Raw genomic sequence first — 20,365 nt, 5'->3', positions numbered from 1 at the left:
GAGTATGAAAAAAAATTATCCAGAGCGACTCACTAACTGTAAGTCGCTCTGGATAAGAGCGTCTGCTAAATGACTAAAATGTAAAATGAGTGGTCACAGTGCACTCTTGAGTAGGGGTTAGGGAGTAGGGGTTAGGGGTCACTACCTGTAGGTCAAGGTTTCCATTAGGAAAGTTTGGTGGTGGAATGTGGGTTTTATGGCGGACTACATCCAAAAGTTATATTGCCGCCACCAACTGGACGATTTGAAACCAAAAATAAAATTAAAATAAATAAATCCATACTTAATAGTGATTCTAACAATCCACTCTAATAAAAATAGTACATTGCCAAAACAAACAAAAATCCCAATTCTTCCTTCTTTTAGTTCTCCATATCTCCCTTCTCAGGCTCGAGGCTTTTGCTAATATTCCATGTAACTCCTTTGCTGTGAAATCTTTCAGCCCCAGGAACTTCTCCGCCGCAATCACAATGATTTCAATCTTCCTAGATCTTTTTTTATTTATTTCACCTTTATTTAACCAGGTAAGCCAGTTGAGAACAAGTTCTCATTTACAACTGCGACCTGGCCAAGATAAAGCAAAGCAGTGCGATAAAAACAACAACACAGAGTTACATATGGGGTAAACAAAACATAAAGTCAAAAATACAACAGAAAATATATATACAGTGTGTGCAAATGTAGTAAGTTATGGAGGTAAGGCAATAAATAGGCTATAGTGCAAAATAATTACAATTAGTATTAACACTTGAATGATAGATGTGCAAGAGATGATGTGCAAATAGAGATATTGGGGTGCAAATGAGCAAAATAAATAACAATATGGGGATGAGGTAGTTGGGTGGGCTAATTTCAGATGGGCTGTGTACAGGTGCAGTGATCGGTACGGTGCTCTGACAACTGATGCTTAAAGTTAGTGAGGGAGATAAGAGTCTCCAGCTTCAGAGATTTTTGCAATTCGTTCCAGTCATTGGCAGCAGAGAACTGGAAGGAATGGCGGCCAAAGGAGGTGTTGGCTTTGGGGATGACCAGTGAGATATACCTGCTGGAGCGCATACTATGGGTGGGTGTTGTTATGGTGACCAATGAGCTAAGATAAGGCAGGGATTTGCCTAGCAGTGATTTATAGATGGCCTGGAGCCAGTGGGTTTGGTGACGAATATGTAGTGAGGACCAGCCAACAAGAGCGTACAGGTCACAATGGTGGGTAGTATATGGGGCTTTGGTGACAAAACGGATGGCACTGTGATAGACTACATCCAATTTGCTGAGTAGAGTGTTGGAGGCTATTTTGTAAATGACATCGCCGAAGTCAAGGATCGGTAGGATAGTCAGTTTTACGAGGGCATGTTTGGCAGCATGAGTGAAGGAGGCTTTGTTGCGAAATAGGAAGCAGATTCTAGATTTAACTTTGGATTGGAGATTCTTAATGTGAGTCTGGAAGGAGAGTTTACAGTCTAACCAGACACCTAGGTATTTGTAGTTGTCCACATACTCTAGGTCAGACCCGTCGAGAGTAGTGATTCTAGTCGGGTGGGCGGGTGCCAGCAGCGTTCGATTGAAGAGCATGCATTTAGTTTGACTAGTGTTTAAGAGCAGTTGGAGGCTACTGAAGGAGTGTTGTATGGCATTGAAGCTCGTTTGGAGGTTTGTTAACACAGTGTCCAATGAAGGGCCAGATGTATACAAAATGGTGTCGTCTGCGTAGAGGTGGATCTGAGAGTCACCAGCAGCAAGAGCGACATCATTGATATACACGGAGCTGTGCCATTTATCACCATTGCAATAAAGGCAACAAAGTCCACCTTTTTAACCTTTAAAATGTCAGGATCCTCTTGGTGAAAGTCAACCCCTGCAGCCTGCAGTGAAGGCCTATCCACCACCATGGACTCTTCAGGAGCACCATTCAAACCCTCAACCCTTTTAAACAGCTGCTGCATAGGAAATGATCTGTACAACCCTAACTTTGGCACCTCATTTTCTTTCACCCTTGTCGGGCATTCAAAAGACGTGGCTTCATGGTTCCCACCACAATTGCAACATTTCACTTTTTCATCACTTTTATAACACGTGAAAACATATTTTCCACAACTTGGACATCTCGGTTTCTCCCTTCTGCAAACCCTTGACACATGACCTAAAGCTTGACAGTGATCACACTGCATTGGTCTTGGGATAAACACTCTGTCTCTGTAGTTGATATAACCCAACTGCACTTGAGTAGGGAGAGACTCCATATCAAAAAACTAAAGAACAAGATAGACTCTTCACTTTTTCATCATTCACCACTCGATTCATCCGACGTGCATCAATCACTCCAGAAATATTTTTCATCTCTTTAACATCGACTTGCCACGAGACACTAGATATTACCCCATTGAGGGGTGCCCTGTTCCGAAGAGACACACACAACACGTCAAACTTTTCAAATCGGGAGAGACGCAACACACGTTCCTTCTGATCCGCAGAATCACAAAAAACCCGCCTCTAGTGATCCTCACATCCTTCACTTTACCCATCACTCTCTCCACCAGTTTGGATAGCTCAAACGGTTTCTTCAAGATTGGTATTTCGATAAGCTGCTCCTCATTAACAAACCGTACTCCTGCTAGATATAAAGGGACATTCTCATCACTGTACCCTACTTTGCTCCTTTTTCCATTATTTTGAACAAGATCTTTTCCCACAACGCATAGTAAGGTCACAAGCACGTGATTGTTTAGAAATCTTATCAAAACAAGAGTCAAATCTAAATTCCAAGCTAAACAACGAAATAGGTATATAATGACAAAATGTTGCGAAATAGCTATTATGATTTTATTCCTTTAAAAAAAGGAATAAATGGCGACGGGGGCAAAGTTCGTTCTAATCGGAAGTAACGTAACCGAAGATCTTTATAGCTAAACCAAGAGACCACAGGCCGTAGTTTCAAAATGGGAACAAATAGGTAATAGTAGGCGGAGCCAAGCCGAGCTAGCGAGATCCTATTGGCGTGTTTTAGCATGCGTGCGCATGTTTCCTTTGACAAAGAGTAAAGTCTACAAAACTTAGTCCACTCTGTTCGTAACATATTGTAGTTTTGGGAACAGAAAATTAGGAGAACGTTGGCCAAATCCCATGCCGTTCCATCTTCTCCCACTGCCTGCTACTGGGCTTCCTCTCACTACCATATTTGGTTATTGAGCGGAAATGCCAAGCGGAAGCTTCACATTTATACATCCGGTGAAACATCTGTCTTGTTGTTCTATCTGTGACGTAACTTTGTTGATTATCGAACCCGCCGTCCTTTGGCAAGATGGCGCCGCTGTTGGTCTCGATGAAATGTGGATTCCACTTGCAAAAACGAAAATTAGCTATTTTACTTCAACATACAAGTTCGTATCATGTTTGGAGAGGAGGTAACACACCGAATGGGAAGCAACAGACGACTTATTTGGTGAGTATTAGCCTAAAGAGGGGGAGAAGGACACTGTTCTTAGAGCGACACAAGTGCCCATCATAATGATAAAGTTAACCAGTTTGGGGTGAACGGGTGTTAAGTTGTATTAGTCAGAAAGTTAACCAAGCTTGTGGAGCATGTTTTCACAAGATTGGCATGGCTGTCGATGTTTTGCTAGCTAGCTAGGTAGTTTTGCCGCAAATTGAGGTTAAAGTGAAAGTGATTTCGACATTACTAACTAGCTAAAGTATGTAGATTGTGGGCCCCAGTGAGTGGGGCACGTTTTAACATTTCAATTTCCATTTTTGTAATTGAGTAGAAACTCTTATCCAAATCAAATTGTATTTTTTTCATATGCGCCGAATACAACAGTTTAGACCTTACAGTGAAATGTTTACTTACAAGCCCTTTACCAACAATGCAGTTAAGAAAAAGTGGTAAGTAAACTCTAGATAAGTGCTGGGGCACCGGTTAGTCGAGGTACTGAGCGACTTACTTGCTGAAGGGCACCAGTCGGCTCGGGGATTCGAACCTAGGCTACCGGCCTATTTTGGAACTAACGAAGTAAAGAAAGAGTGTCAGTGCACAGTATGATAAGATGTATGTCCGGTGAGATAAGACTGCGCATCCCACCCGTGGACCGACTGATATTAGCTGCACGTGACAGACACCATGGGCTTATTAGTGTTGCAAAACGTTTCTTCAACGGAAGTGAACAGAACGGGGCGGGAACTACCTGAATTTGTCCAATAGAAACTCTAGAAACGTTCCGTTTTGCAACTGTTTGGACTAATTTTTTTTATTTTTTTTTATTTATCTTTTATTTAACTAGGCAAGTCAATTAAGAAGAAATTATTATTTACAATGACAGCCTACACCGGCCAAACCTGGACGACCAATTGTGCGCTGCCCTATGGGACCTCCAATCATGGCCGGTTGTGATACAGCCTGGAATCGAACCAGGGGGTCTGTAGTGACGCCTCAAGCACTGAGATGCAGTGCCTTAGACCGCTGCGCCACTCGGGACGCCACTCGGGAGCCCAGGTGATTACACCCCAGGTGTAACTGGTTGTAAGCCAACTAGTACTGCTGGTATGATGATATGCTGTACTCACTGTTGTTGAGCAACACTGTCACTGTGGTGATATAAAACAGTTAAAAAGTTGACAAAGGAGATGATTGTGGACTACAGGGAATAAAAAGAGGACTGAGCACGCCCCCATTCTCATCGACAGGGCTGTAGTGGAACAGGTTGAGAGCTTCAAGTTCCTTGGTGTCCACATCACCAACAAACTATCATGGTCCAAACACACCAAGACAGTCGTGAAGAGGGCACGACAAAGCCTATTCCTCCTCAGGAGACTAAAAGGATTTGGCATGGGTCCTCAGATCCTCAAAAAACAGCTGCACCATCGAGAGCATCCTGACTGGTTGCATCACTGCCTGGTATGGTAACTGCTCGGCATCCGACCGCAAGGCACAACAGAGGGTAGTGCGTACGGCCCAGTACATCACTGGTGCCAAGCTTCCTGCCATCCAGGACCTCTACACCAGGCGGTGTCAGAGGAAGGCCCTAAAAATTGTCAGCGACTCCATCCACCCTAGTCATAGACTGTTCTCTCTGCTACCGCACGGCAAGCGGTACCGGAGCGCCAAGTCTAGGTCCAAAAGGCTTCTTAAAAGCTTCTACCCCCAAGCCATAAGACTCCTGAACAGCTAATCATGGCTACCCGGACTATTTACATTGTTCCCCCCACCCCCCTCTTTTACGGTGTTGCTACTCTCTGTTTATTATCTATGCATAGTCACTTTAACCCACATGTACATATTACCTCGACTAACCTGTGCCCCCGCACATTGACTATGTACCGGTATCCCCTGTATACAGCCTCCCTACTGTTATTTTATTTTACTGCTGCTCTTTAATTATTTTTTGTTTTTTTTACTTACCCATTTTTCACTTAACATTATTTTTTTTACTGCGTTGTTCGTTACGGGCTTGTAAATAAGCATTTCACTGTAAGGTCTACACCTGTTGTATTCGGCGCATGTGGCAAATAAAATTTGATTTGATCCTGGATATTCTGGCACATAACTAGCTCTTGATGCCTAAAATCTTCTCTATAGGTTGTAAAAAAAAAAAATCCACCTCGAGCAATGTCTCAATTTGTTCATGACACGGGTCGTTCCATAAGTCATTGGACGAGGGCGTCTTCTGTATGGGGGAGTTTTGTTAAGATCACTGACGCTCGGTATGAACATTAACATGCATCGCTTGCGGTACGGTTTTGGAAGCATAAGGACCTTATCTTTCATATCAGCAAGAAATCATTTAAAAAAAAAACATACTTAAAGGTTAAATTGATACATGGCATGCCATGTTAGCGTTCCCACATGGCCATATCTCCACGTTACAGCGCTTATTTACGGAAAACAGACGAAAGACAAGAGGCGGCCACCTGTGCTAATTAGCCATCTAGCATGCTCTGAACACCTGTGCTAATTATTCATCTAGCATGCTCTGAACACCTGTGCTAATTAGCCATCTAGCATGCTCTGAACACCTGTGCTAATTAGCCATCTAGCATGCTCTGAACACCTGTGCTAATTAGCCATCTAGCATGCTCTGAACACCTGTGCTAATTAGCCATCTAGCATGCTCTGAACACCTGTGCTAATTAGCCATCTAGCATGCTCTGAACACCTGTGCTAATTAGCCATCTAGCATGCTCTGAACACCTGTGCTAATTAGCCATCTAGCATGCTCTGAACACCTGTGCTAATTAGCCATCTAGCATGCTCTGAACACCTGTGCTAATTAGCCATCTAGCATGCTCTGAACACCTGTGCTAATTAGTCGTCTAGCATGCTCTGAACACCTGTGTGTAAGCGTAATTTGGGAAGTGTAGCGGAAGTGTAGTTTCGTCGGAGGGAGTCACCCATAGCTGTATGTATCTGTGCAAAACTGCTGCAGTAACTTTCTCACTCATCATTATTCACAATTCATTCAGGATTATCCATAATCATGGTAGCATCAACATTAATGTAGGAGTGTTTAGAAACATTCTATTCTTATTTACAATAAAAGTGATCAACTTTAAAGTATCTTGGTAGATAGTGTGGTCTACAGCTTATCATTAGGTACTCTACCTCAGTCGAGCAATACCTCGAGACTTCCTTAATATTAGCTGTTGTTGACAAATAGACACAGACCCCCATCCCTCTTCTTACCGGACGTAGCTGTTCTGTCCTGCCGATGCACGGAAAACCCAGCCAACTGTATATTATCCGTGTCATTGCCTTAGGCATGCTGCAAGGAGGCATGAGGACTGCAGATGTGGCCAGGGCAATAAATTGCAATGTCCGTACTGTGAGATGCCTAAGACAGCGCTACAGGGAGACAGGACGGACAGCTGATCGTCCTCGCAGTGGCAGACCACGTGTAACAACACTTGCACAGGATCGGTACATCCGAACATCACACCTGCGGGACAGGTACAGGATGGCAACAACAACTGCCCGAGTTACACCAGGAACGCACAATCCCTCCATCAGTGCTCAGACTGTCCGCAATAGGCTGAGAGTGATGTGTATTCTTTAATGAATTAGGAGATAGAACTGGGTTAATCACGAACATTGAGTTAGAATTGTTTGTTACTGGGCTAGGAATTTAATTGGGGCATTTCACTGTGTGTGGGGGAGTAGAGAGGAAATCTGCCCTAGGGTCAAATTGCTTGCTCTTACTTAAATCCATGGCTGTCTTATCTGATGAGAGACTGAAACTAGCTTGTGGCCTTTTGTCTCTCTCTTCAAAAGGGAGCGGCACCAGGGTTGAATGGAGTTTGGGCTAGGCCTTTGTCTCCTTGGTAACAGCTTGAGGGGGTGGGGTTTATGTGATTTAGGGCCTTTATGTGATTGCGGTCCTCTGTAGCTCAGCTGGTAGAGCACGGCGCTTGTAACGCCAGGGTAGTGGGTTCGATCCCCGGGACCACCCATATACAAAAAAAAAAAGAATGTATGCACGCATGACTGTAAGTCGCTTTGGATAAAAGCGTCTGCTAAATGGCATATTATATTATTATTATTTGTCATGTTTAAACTAAACATGAGTGTGTGTGCAAGACAGGGGAGCGAGTGATTGGTTGGAGTAATAGTTCAGCCGTCCTCAGGGACAAAGGAAGTGGGTGTGGAGTGATAAAGAGCGGGAAACTGAAGAGGGAGGGATTTAGAGCTAGAAGAGTTGGGGATGATGGTATATAATGTGGCGAGAGGGAGAGGGGGAACGGGGAGCCACTCTGCAGACTGGTATCGGCTTTGTTGAAAACTTTAATAAAGTCATTTCTTGATGCAACAAAAACTCTGTAAGACCTTATTTGTAATAAAGTATAGTAGTTATTTTCCACAACGAGAGAGGCTGGACTGAGGGCTTGTAGGCCTGTTGTAAGGCAGGTCCTCACCAGACATCACCGGCAACAACGTCGCCTATGGGCACAAACCCACCGTCGCTGGACCAGACAGGACTGGCAAAAAGTGCTCTTCACTGACGAGTCACGGTTTTCTCTCACCAGGGGTGATGGTCGGATTTGCGTTTATCGTCGAAGGAATGAGCATTACACCGAGGCCTGTACTCTGGAGCGGGATCAATTTGGAGGTGGAGGGTCCGTCATGGTCTGGGGCGGTGTGTCACAGCAACATCGGACTGAGCTTGTTGTCATTGCAGGCAATCTCAACGCTGTGCGTTACAGGGAAGACATCCTCCTCCCTCATGTGGTACCCTTCCTGCAGGCTCATCCTGACATGACCCTCCAGCATGACAATGCCAGCAGCCATACTGCTCGTTCTGTGTGTGATTTCCTGCAAGACAGGAATGTCAGTGTTCTGCCATGGCCAGCGAAGAGCCCGGATCTCAATCCCATTGAGCACATCTGGGACCTGTTGGATCGGAGGGTGAAGGCTAGGGCCATTCCCCCCAGAAATGTCCGGGAACTTGCAGGTGCCTTGGTGGAAGAGTGAGGTAACATCTCACAGCAAGAACTGGCAAATCTGGTGCAGTCCATGAGGAGGAGATGCACTGCAGTACTTAATGCAGCTGGTGGCCACACCAGATACTGACTGTTACTTTTGATTTTGACCCCCCCTTTGTTCAGGGACACATTATTCAATTTCTGTTAGTCACATGTCTGTGGAACTTGTTCAGTTTATGTCTCAGTTGTTGAATCTTGTTATGTTCATACAAATATTTACACATGTTAAGTTTGCTGAAAATAAACGCAGTTGACAGTGAGAGGACGTTTCTTTTTTTTGCTGAGTTTATATTATATGAATCCTATAAATTCAAATGGTCAATATGGGTGCAATCAATTAGCTTAATTTTTCAGACATCAATTATATTTCAACAAAATAATGTTGTGGGAATTTTAATCTGATCTGTTTCTAACCACAGAAAGGATTTCAGAACAATCTGATATGGTGGGTGTCATGGCTTGCTGAAAGGACACGGAACGACCCACAGGTCATCAATAAGGGTTACCACCACCACAAACACCTAACCTCGGTCTCCTAAAGACGATCTGTTAAATATTACCTGTACATTGTGACCTCAACTGACACCGGCTGTGTTTGAACTAACATGCTCTTTGGCCCACTGTTTTATCTCTCAGCCCTGAGGGGAATCTTTCAACAGGAAGGAATGTCTCTGTTCTATTCCGTCTGGATCTGTAAATGTTTACTGAAACAAGCTCCTCCCTTCTTCTCCTCTCCTGTTCTGTAGCTGAGCCCCAACCTGAGGACAGCCACATGGACAGTCAACAGGAGTGACAACAACAGACGTATACTGGAGGCTGCAAAGGTACGTTACATTGTCATTGGAGCCATTTACGATATCAGAAATGATTAAGTTTGAATATGAACTCTGAAGAATCTAGCATATAGTGTAATATTGTGTTTGTGTGTGCTTGCTCACAGCATTTGCAGGTGACAGAGCGGACATGTTGGCACGGTAATGCAGGTGGAAGACTTAACGCAGACCCCAAAAATGTGGTAAGAAAAATAGAACTTCCAAATGTTCTAAAACAGAAGCATGTAATGTTTTATTGGCTCTATGATCAGCAGGTAAACAGAGAGAAAATAGGGGATCATTAATTTGTTCCTAACTCAATTCTGCAGGGAAAGGGTCACCTTTACTTTCATAGCCAACTGATTGTGTTAATTCATTCCACTACTAGACCAGCAACAACTGATTGTGTTAAAATAAACAGAAATCACTCCGACATTTCCTGGTTGCTAAAATTCTACTAGTTCTCCTAATTTATAGTTTGTGACAAAACAAGCAGTCGTTGGGCAGAGAATCATCCCATAGGGCGGCGCACTATTGGCCCAGCGTCGTCCGGGTTTGGCCGGTGTAGGCCGTCATTGTAAATAAGAATTTGTTCTTAACTGAGCCTAGTTAAATAAATAAAAAAATTAAAATTGTACCCTCTAAACCGCTGTGAAATATATTTTCCATAACCACAAATATAGTATTTTCAGCTGTTTGAAGCTGGTGGACAAAACCGAAAGCAAAAGACGCAAAAACAAAACTTAACTGGAAGCATAGAAATAGTAGAACTTAGAACAGATCTACCGCTTCTTAGACTTGCTTTCAATGAGAGTGACAGATCTATAACTCACATTTCTATGTGAATTTGTTCAGGTCGCCCAAAAAGTTACAAATTGCAGCTTTAATTAATTCCACTACTAGATCAGCAACAACTGATTAAAAGCAGTGGTGGAAAAAGTACCCAATTATCTTAATCTTTTTTTTTTTTATACTTGAGCAAAAGTAAAGTTACCTTTAATAGAAAATTACTCAAGTAAAAGTGAGTCACCAGTAAAATACTACCTGAGTAAAAGTGTAAAAGTATTTGGTCTTAAATATACTTAAGTATCAAAAGTAAATGTAATTTCTAAAATATATAAGTATCAAAAGTAAAAGTATAAATCATTTCACAATTCTTATAGTAAGCAAGCCAGACGTCACGATTGTTTTGTTATTTTTCAAATGTGCGGATAGCCAGGGGCGCACTCCAACACTCAGACATAATTTACAAAAGATGCATTTGTGTTTATTGAGTCCGCCAGATCAGAGGCAGTAGGGATGACCAGGGATGTTCTCTTGATAAGTGGGTGAATTGGACCATTTTATTGTCCTGCTAAGCATTCCAAATGTAACAAGTAATTTTGTGTGTCAGGGAAATTGTATGGAGTGAAAAGTACATTATTTTCGTTAGGAATGTAGTGAAGTAAAAGTTGTCAAATAGAAATGGTAAAGTACAGATACCCCAAAAAACTGCTAAAGTATTCAGACCCCTTGAATGTCTTCACATTTTGTTATGTTACAGCCTTATTCAAAAATTTATTAAATGTTTTAAAATCCCATAATGACTAAGCGAAAACAGGTTTTTAGAAATGTTTGCTAATTTATTAAAAACAAAAAACAGATACCTTATTTACATAAGTATTAAGACCCTTTGCTATGAGACTCGAAATTGAGCTCAGATGCATCTTGTTTCCATTGATCATCCTTGAGATGTTTCTACAACTTGATTGGAGTCCACCTGTGGTAAATTCAATTGATTGGACATGATTTGGAAAGGCACACACCTGTCTATATAAGGTCCCACAGTTGACAGTGCATGTCAGAGCAAAAACCAAGTCATGAAGTCGAAGGAATTGTCCTTAGAGCTCCGAGACAGGATTGTGTCGAGGCACAGATCTGGGGAAGGGTACCAAAAAATGTCTGCAGCATTGAAGGTCCCCAAGAACACAGTGGCCTTTTAAATGGAAGAAGTTTGCAACCACCAAGACTCTTCCTAGAGCTGGCCGCCCGGCCAAACTGAGCAATCGGAGAAGGGCCTTTGGAGGTGACCAAGAACCCGATGGTCACTCTGACAGAGCTCCAGAGTTCCTCTGTGGAGATGGGAGAACCTTCCAGAAGGACAACCATCTCTGCAGCACTCCACCAATCAGGCCTTTATGGTAGAGTGGCCAGACGGAAACCACTCCTCAGTAAAAGGCACATGACAGCCCGCTTGGAGTTTGCCAAAACGCACCTAAAGGACTCTCAGACCATGAGAAATAAGATTCTCTGGTCTGATGAAACCAAGATTGAGCTCTTTGTCCTGAATGCCAAGCGTCACGTCTGGAGGAAACCTGGCACCATCCCTACGGTGAAGCATGGTGGTGGCAGCATCATGCTGTGGGGATGTTTTTCAGCGGCAGGGACTGGGAGACTAGTCAGGATCGAGGCAAAGATGAACGGAGATCCTTGATGAACAGAGATCCTTGATGAAAACCTGCTCCAGAGCGCTCAGGACCTCAGACTGGGGCGAATGTTCACCTTCCAACAGGACAATGACCCTAAGCACACAGCCAAAACAACGCAGGAGTGGCTTCGGGACAAGCCTCTGAATGTCCTTGAGTGGCCCAGCCAGAGCCCGGACTTGAACCCGATCTAACATCTCTGGAGAGACCTGAAAAAAGCTGTTCAGCGATGCTCCCCATCCAATCTGACAGAGCTTGAGAGGATCTGCAGAGAAGAATGGGAGAAACTCCCCAAATAGAGGTGTACCAAGCTTGTAGCGTCATACCCAAGAAGACTTGAGGCTGTAATCGCTGCCAAGAGGTGCTTCAACAAAGTACAGAGTAAAAGGTCTGAATACTTATGTAAATGTGATATTTCAGTTTATAATTTTTAATAAATTAGCAAAAATATCCAAAAACCTGTTTTTGCTTCATCATTATGGGGTATTGTGTGTAGATTGATGGGGGGGGGGGGACCAATTTTATAAATTTTAGAATAAGGCTGAAACTTAACAAACTGTGGAGAAAGTCAATGGGTCTGATGTGTGCACTCACTAACTGTGAGTCGCTCTGGATAATATATTATTATTATAGTCTGCTAAATGACTCAAATGTAAAAGGGGTCTGAATACTTTCTAATGGCACTGTAAATAGTACTTTCAAGTATTTTTACTTAAATACTTTACACCACTGGATTAAAGCCAGATTTTGCCATAACACACACGCTAGTGTTGTCACGATACCAGCATTTTTTACTTCAATACCAGGTTTAGTATCATGATACTCTATACCAGGACTCCCAACCCTGTTCCTGGAGAGATACCCTCCTGTAGGTTTTCACTCCAACCCTGTTCCTGGAGAGATACCCTCCTGTAGGTTTTCACTCCAACCCTGTTCCTGGAGAGATACCCTCCTGTAGGTTCTCTCTCCAACCCTGTTCCTGGAGAGATACCCTCCTGTAGGTTTTCACTCCAACCCTGTTCCTGGAGAGCTACCCTCCTGTAGGTTTTCACTCCAACCCTGTTCCTGGAGAGCTACCCTCCTGTAGGTTTTCACTCCAACCCTGTTCCTGGAGAGATACCCTCCTGTAGGTTTTCACTCCAACCCTGTTCCTGGAGAGATACCCTTAGTTGTAACCAACCTAATTAATTTGATCAACCAATTAATTATTAGAATCAGGTGCGCTAGATTAGGGTTGGAGTGAAAACCTCCAGGAGGGTATCTCTCCAGGAACAGGGTTGGAGTGAAAACCTACAGGAGGGTATCTCTCCAGGAACAGGGTTGGAGTGAAAACCTACAGGAGGGTTTCTCTCCAGGAACAGGGTTGGAGAGCTCTGCTCTATACCATCACGACACTCGATACCAAAACGATACCACAGCAACAAAAATAAGGTGTATTACCCAGAATGATCCAGACAGATAAACTCAGCCACTGCTCTGTTCAATCGTTGGGCATCTTTTGAGTTCATTACATTTGAATGTCTTGTTTTGTTGACAGCATGTATGCATTAATTAATCAATGTTACTTTTTTTAACCAACTAACTACAAAACAACAATGTTAATGATTAATTTGAATGGTAAACCTCAGTTGATAAACTGGGTAAATCAAGACGTAGCCTAAGTCTATTCACAATACAGGTGAATGCATATTATTCAATAGGAGTGGGATCAAGACATAGCCTAGGTCTATTCACAATACAGGTGAATGCATATTATTCAATAGGAGTGTGTGCATGCATTGAGTTATTCAGCTTGTTTTAGTTGATATCATGGTGTTACAGATGAGAAACAATCCCTTCCATTTAGGACCTATTTTATTGGCAACTAGGAGAACATTTATTGTATTGTACTGATCAACAACATTTGCATAGAAGAAGCCATCCCTTATAAAATGTGTGCTGTCTCTTTAAGACAGTAATGATGTAATTTGCCAGGCAGAATGTGGCTGTGGAATCGGACTTTGTTGCTATGGAATCTAGTGGAAACCAGACAGGAGGTGAGGGAGATGATGAAGTGACTGAGTTTTTGGTGGTGAGGGAACTAAGTTAATTAATAACGGTTTTAGTGACACTCAGCTTCAGCATATTTAGTATTATGGTTTCATATTTACATTTTAGTCATTTAGCAGACGCTCTTATCCAGAGCGACTTACAGTTAGTGAGTGCATACATTATAAAAAAAAAAAAATCATATTGGCCCCCGTGGGAAACGAACCCACATCCCTGCCGGCCAAACCCTCCCCTACCTTGAACGACGCTGGACCAATTGTGCGCCGCCCATGGGTCTCCCGGGTTGCGGCCGGCTGCGACAGAGCCTGGACTCGAACCAGGATCTCTAGTGGCACAGAAAGCACTGCGATGCAGTGCCTTAGACCACTGCGCCACTCAGGAGTCATATTATCACAAACAAAGTACTAGGGTAGTGAATTCAGCTGTCAGCTAGCAAGGAAAGTTAGCCTACAATAAAAGCTGGAAGCTACCGGTATCGTCTTGCATTGTAAAGTGTTCTAGCCTGTAGGGACATTGTTTTGTGAACAGTAATGAACAGTTTCAAAACGTCTACATGCCGTGTTGCATCATAAGTGTGTTAAGCTCTGTGCATTATGAGTGGGAGGCGAACAACGCAGCCAGACAGCTCTAGTAATGGATGAGGAGGTGGAGCGAGCAGCCAGACAGCTCTAGTAATGGATGAGGAGGTGGAGCGGGAAGCCAGACAGCTCTAGTAATGGATGAGGAGGTGGAGCGGGGAGCCAGACAGCTCTAGTAATGGATGAGGAGGTGGAGTGGGCAGCCAGACAGCTCTAGTAATGGATGAGGAGGTGGAGAGAAGTAGGACAGCTCTAGTAATGGATGAGGAGGTGGAGCGGGGAGCCAGACAGCTCTAGTAATGGATGAGGAGGTGGAGTGGGCAGCCAGACAGCTCTAGTAATGGATGAGGAGGTGGAGCGGGAAGCCAGACAGCTCTAGTAATGGATGAGGAGGTGGAGCGGGAAGCCAGACAGCTCTAGTAATGGATGAGGAGGTGGAGCGGGCAGCCAGACAGCTCTAGTAATGGATGAGGAGGTGGAGCGGAGAGCCAGACAGCTCTACTAATGGATGAGGAGGTGGAGCGGGCAGCCAGACAGCTCTAGTAATGGATGAGGAGGTGGAGAGGGAAGCCAGACAGCTCTAGTAATGGATGAGGAGGTGGAGCGGGAAGCCAGACAGCTCTAGTAATGGATGAGGAGGTGGAGCGGGCAGCCAGACAGCTCTAGTAATGGATGAGGAGGTGGAGCGGGCAGCCAGACAGCTCTAGTAATGGATGAGGAGGTGGAGCGGGCAGCCAGACAGCTCTAGTAATGGATGAGGAGGTGGAGCGGGCAGCCAGACAGCTCTAGTAATGGATGAGGAGGTGGAGCGGGAAGCCAGACAGCTCTAGTAATGGATGAGGAGGTGGAGCAGGCAGCCAGACAGCTCTAGTAATGGATGAGGAGGTGGAGCGGGCAGCCAGACAGCTCTAGTAATGGATGAGGAGGTGGAGCAGGCAGCCAGACAGCTCTAGTAATGGATGAGGAGGTGGAGTGGGAAGCCAGACAGCTCTAGTAATGGATGAGGAGGTGGAGCGGGCAGCCAGACAGCTCTAGTAATGGATGAGGAGGTGGAGCGGGAAGCCAGACAGCTCTAGTAATGGATGAGGAGGTGGAGCGGGAAGCCAGACAGCTCTAGTAATGGATGAGGAGGTGGAGCGGGAAGCCAGACAGCTCTAGTAATGGATGAGGAGGTGGAGCGGGCAGCCAGACAGCTCTAGTAATGGATGAGGAGGTGGAGTGGGCAGCCAGACAGCTCTAGTAATGGATGAGGAGGTGGAGCGGGAAGCCAGACAGCTCTAGTAATGGATGAGGAGGTGGAGCGGGAAGCCAGACAGCTCTAGTAATGGATGAGGAGGTGGAGCGGGCAGCCAGACAGCTCTAGTAATGGATGAGGAGGTGGAGCGGGAAGCCAGACAGCTCTAGTAATGGATGAGGAGGTGGAGCGGGCAGCCAGACAGCTCTAGTAATGGATGAGGAGGTGGAGCGGGAAGCCAGACAGCTCTAGTAATGGATGAGGAGGTGGAGCGGGAAGCCAGACAGCTCTAGTAATGGATGAGGAGGTGGAGCGGGCAGCCAGACAGCTCTAGTAATGGATGAGGAGGTGGAGAGAAGTAGGACAGCTCTAGTAATGGATGAGGAGGTGGAGCGGGCAGCCAGACAGCTCTAGTAATGGATGAGGAGGTGGAGCGGGCAGCCAGACAGCTCTAGTAATGGATGAGGAGGTGGAGCGGGAAGCCAGACAGCTCTAGTAATGGATGAGGAGGTGGAGCGGGAAGCCAGACAGCTCTAGTAATGGATGAGGAGGTGGAGCGGGCATCCAGACAGCTCTAGTAATGGATGAGGAGGTGGAGCGGGAAGCCAGACAGCTCTAGTAATGGATGAGGAGGTGGAGCGGGCAGCCAGACAGCTCTAGTAATGGATGAGGAGGTGGAGCGGGAAGCCAGACAGCTCTAGTAATGGATGAGGAGGTGGAGCGGGCAGCCAGACAGCTCTAGTAATGGATGAGGAGGTGGAGAGAAGTAGGACAGCTCTAGTAATGGATGAGGAGGTGGAGCGGGCAGCCAGACAGCTCTAGTAATGGATGAGGAGGTGGAGCGGGCAGCCAGACAGCTCTAGTAATGGATGAGGAGGTGGAGCGGGAAGCCAGACAGCTCTAGTAATGGATGAGGAGGTGGAGCGGGAAGCCAGACAGCTCTAGTAATGGATGAGGAGGTGGAGCGGGAAGCCAGACAGCTCTAGTAATGGATGAGGAGGTGGAGAGAAGTAGGACAGCAGCTGGACAGCAGCTACAGGCCTGTCCAATTGTGAAAGAGAACTACAGGATGATATTGGACAAGCAGTACACAATGTCTTGCAATATTGTTATAAAAGCAGCCTTCGTCATCAATGGTTCAAAACAATGAGCAACTGCTTCAGGCACAGTATTATTTGTCAATGTTTTGGACAAGTGAAGCTTTTTCCAACGTCTTGTGAAGTTAGAAGATGCGTTACCTTCCTCTTCTGTGGTCACAGTGAGGAGGAAAACGTATAAATAATAATGGATGCCATTTAGCTTTTGTCCGTAGCGATGTGTGCATAAATGTTTCGTGTATGGGTGGCCCCAGCGGGAATCGAACCCACAATCCTTGTCTTTGCAACCTCCATGCTCTACCAACTGAGCCATGTGAATAAAACAATGTTATGTCATCTAACAGTGGTTTTTCCTTGTTGTGTCCTGGTGGCAGTTGAAGGAGGTGAATTCCAGGACCATCCTGTCTAACATGTTGACCTACGTGTGGCCCAAGGACCGGCCTGATCTACGGGCTAGAGTAGCCATCGCCCTGGGGCTGCTGGCTGGAGCCAAGGTAGGCTGATGAAACACACACACGTCTGCTGGCTAACGTTTACACCTCAAACACCTTTCACATTTTGTTGCGTTACAATGTGGGATTGAAATGTACACTACCGTTCAAAAGTTTGGGGTCACTTAGAAATGTTCTTGTTTTCCATGAAAACTTACATGAAATGAGTTTGAATAGGAAATATAGCAAAATTAGGTGCCATTAATACAGGTAACGAGTGGAGGACAGAGGAGCCTCTTAAAGAAGAAGTTACAGGTCTGTGAGAGCCAGAAATCTTGCTTGTTTGTAGGTGACCAAATACTTATTTTCCACCATAATTAGCAAATAAATTCATTAAAAATCCTACAATGTGATTTTCTGGATTTTTTTTTTCTCAATTTGTCTGTCATAGTTGACGTGTACCTATGATGAAAATTACAGGCCTCTCTCATCTTTTTAAGTGGGAGAACTTGCACAATTGGTGGCTGACTAAATACTTTTTTCCCCCACTGTATATGCAAATTGCCATCATAAAAACTGAGGCAGCAGACTTTGTGAAAATTAATATTTGTGTCATTCTCAAAACGTTTGACCAGGACTGTATAGCCGACAGGAGACCACTGTAAACCACTTGCCCTTCTGAACTGAAAAGAATACAAATATTCCAAAACATGCATCTGTATGCAACAAGGCACTAAAGTAATACTGTACAAAGACATGGCAAAGGAATACACTTTTTGGCCTAAATGCAAAGCCTCATGTTTGGGGCAAATCCAACACAACACATCACTGAGTAACTGCCTCCTTATTTTCAACCATGGTGGTGGCTGCATCATGGTATGGGTATTCTTGATATCGGCAAAGACTGGGGAGTTTTTCAGGATGAAATGGGATGAAGCTAAGCACAGGCAAAATCCTGGAGGAAAACCTGCTTCAGTCTGCTTTCCACCAGACACTGGGAGAGGAATTCACCTTTCAGCCGGACAATAACCTACAACACAAGGCCACATCTACACTGGAGTTACTTACCAAGAAGACAGTGGATGTTCCTGAGTGACCAAGTTACAGTTTTTACTTAAATCTGCTTGAAAATCTATGGCAAGACTTGAACATTGCTGTCTAGACATGATCCCCAACACCTTGACAGAGCTTGAATAATTTTGAAAAGAATACTGGGCAAATATTGCACAATCCAGGTGTGCAAAGCTCTTGTGAGACTTACCTAAGAAAACTCACAGCTGTAATTGCTACCAAATGTGTTTGTAACATGTATTGACTCTGGTGAATCTAATCAAGATATATTACGGTTTTCTTTAAATCTCCCTTTCTTTTTTTGACTTTGACATCAGAGTATTTAGATCATTGAAGAAGTCACAGTGATGCCGAAACGTTGGTGGTTTTTCACCCAATAAATGACTGGGAGGTTCTACATATGGAGGGAGACTCTTTGTTTTCATAGCTTCCAGTTTATTCTCCGTTAGTCACTCTACACTAAATCATGTTCTCTGGGTGTTTCATTAGTCAGCACCTCTACACTAAATAATGTTCTCTGGGTGTGTCGTTAGTCAGCACCTCTAACCTAAATCATGTTCTCTGGGTGTTTCGTTAGCTCATACTTTTTATTAGATCGTTGAACAAAATAACAATTGAGTTCCATTTTAGTCCTCTTTGTAACACAATAAAATGTGAAGAAATCCAAGGGGAGACTTCGTATAGGCACTGAGTGAACACAGTGGGTGTGTGTCTAGACTTGGATGGGGTACATACTGGGGTACATACTGGGGTACATACTGGGGAACATACTGGGGTACATACTGGGGTACATACTGGGGAACATACTGGGGAACATACTGGGGTACATACTGGGGAACATACTGGGGGGGCTGCAGGGGAACATACTGGGGAACATACTGGGGTACATACTGGGGAACATACTGGGGTACATACTGGGGAACATACTGGGGTACATACTGGGGAACATACTGGGGTACATACTGGGGAACATACTGGGGAACCTACTGGGGAACATACTGGGGTACATACTGGGGAACATACTGGGGTACATACTGGGGAACATACTGGGGTACATACTGGGGAACATACTGGGGTACATACTGGGGAACATACTGGGGAACATACTGGGGTACATACTGGGGAACATACTGGGGTACATACTGGGGTACATACTGGGGAACCTACTGGGGAACATACTGGGGTACATACTGGGGAACATACTGGGGTACATACTGGGGAACATACTGGGGTACATACTGGGGTACATACTGGGGTACATACTGGGGAACATACTGGGGTACATACTGGGGAACATACTGGGGTACATACTGGGGAACATACTGGGGTATATACTGGGGAACATACTGGGGGGGCTGCAGGGGAACATACTGGGGAACATACTGGGGAACATACTGGGGTACATACTGGGGAACATACTGGGGTACATACTGGGGAACATACTGGGGTATATACTGGGGAACATACTGGGGAACATACTGCTGGGGCTGCAGGGGAACATACTGGGGAACATACTGGGGAACATACTGGGGGGGCTGCAGGGGAACATACTGAGGGGGCTGCAGGGGTGCATACTGGGGAACATACTGGGGTACATACTGGGGTACATACTGGGGAACATACTGGGGTATATACTGGGGAACATACTGGGGAACATACTGGGGAACATACTGCTGGGGCTGCAGGGGAACATACTGGGGAACATACTGGGGGGGGCTGCAGGGGAACATACTGGGGAACATACTGGGGAACATACTGGGGAACATACTGCTGGGGCTGCAGGGGAACATACTGGGGAACATACTGGGGGGGGCTGCAGGGGAACATACTGGGGAACATACTGGGGAACATACTGGGGGGGCTGCAGGGGAACATACTGAGGGGGCTGCAGGGGTGCATACTGGGGAACATACTGGGGGGGCTGCAGGGGAACATACTGGGGAACATACTGGGGTACATACTGGGGAACATACTGGGGATCATACTGGGGTACATACTGGGGAACATACTGGGGAACATACTGGGGGGGCTGCAGGGGAACATACTGAGGGGGCTGCAGGGGAACATACTGGGGTACATACTGGGGAACATACTGGGGAACATACTGGGGGGGCTGCAGGGGAACATACTGGGGAACATACTGGGGTACATACTGGGGGGGCTGC

At 45.1% G+C, this 20,365-nt stretch overlaps 1 protein-coding gene across 1 annotated transcript in view; it reads left to right on the top strand.

Annotated features, from left to right (window-relative positions):
• Positions 1-3,283: 3,283 nt before the first annotated feature.
• Positions 3,284-20,365, top strand: part of LOC311117658 (iron-sulfur clusters transporter ABCB7, mitochondrial-like) — a gene marked incomplete at its 3' end in the record, with an annotated part of 34,416 nt that continues 17,334 nt past the window's right edge. The window contains exons 1-4 of the mRNA XM_084192591.1: positions 3,284-3,436; positions 9,210-9,287; positions 9,404-9,478; positions 17,073-17,192. Coding sequence (XP_084048717.1) covers positions 3,296-3,436; positions 9,210-9,287; positions 9,404-9,478; positions 17,073-17,192 — 414 coding nt within the window. The remainder of the gene's footprint in view (positions 3,437-9,209; positions 9,288-9,403; positions 9,479-17,072; positions 17,193-20,365) is intronic.

Source organism: Coregonus lavaretus (assembly GCF_964263955.1).
Source record: "Coregonus lavaretus genome assembly, contig: HAP1_SCAFFOLD_3036, whole genome shotgun sequence".
NCBI lineage: Eukaryota > Metazoa > Chordata > Actinopteri > Salmoniformes > Salmonidae > Coregonus > Coregonus lavaretus.
The sequence above is the reverse complement of the archived record's forward strand: the minus strand, read 5'-3'. Positions and strand labels throughout refer to the sequence as shown.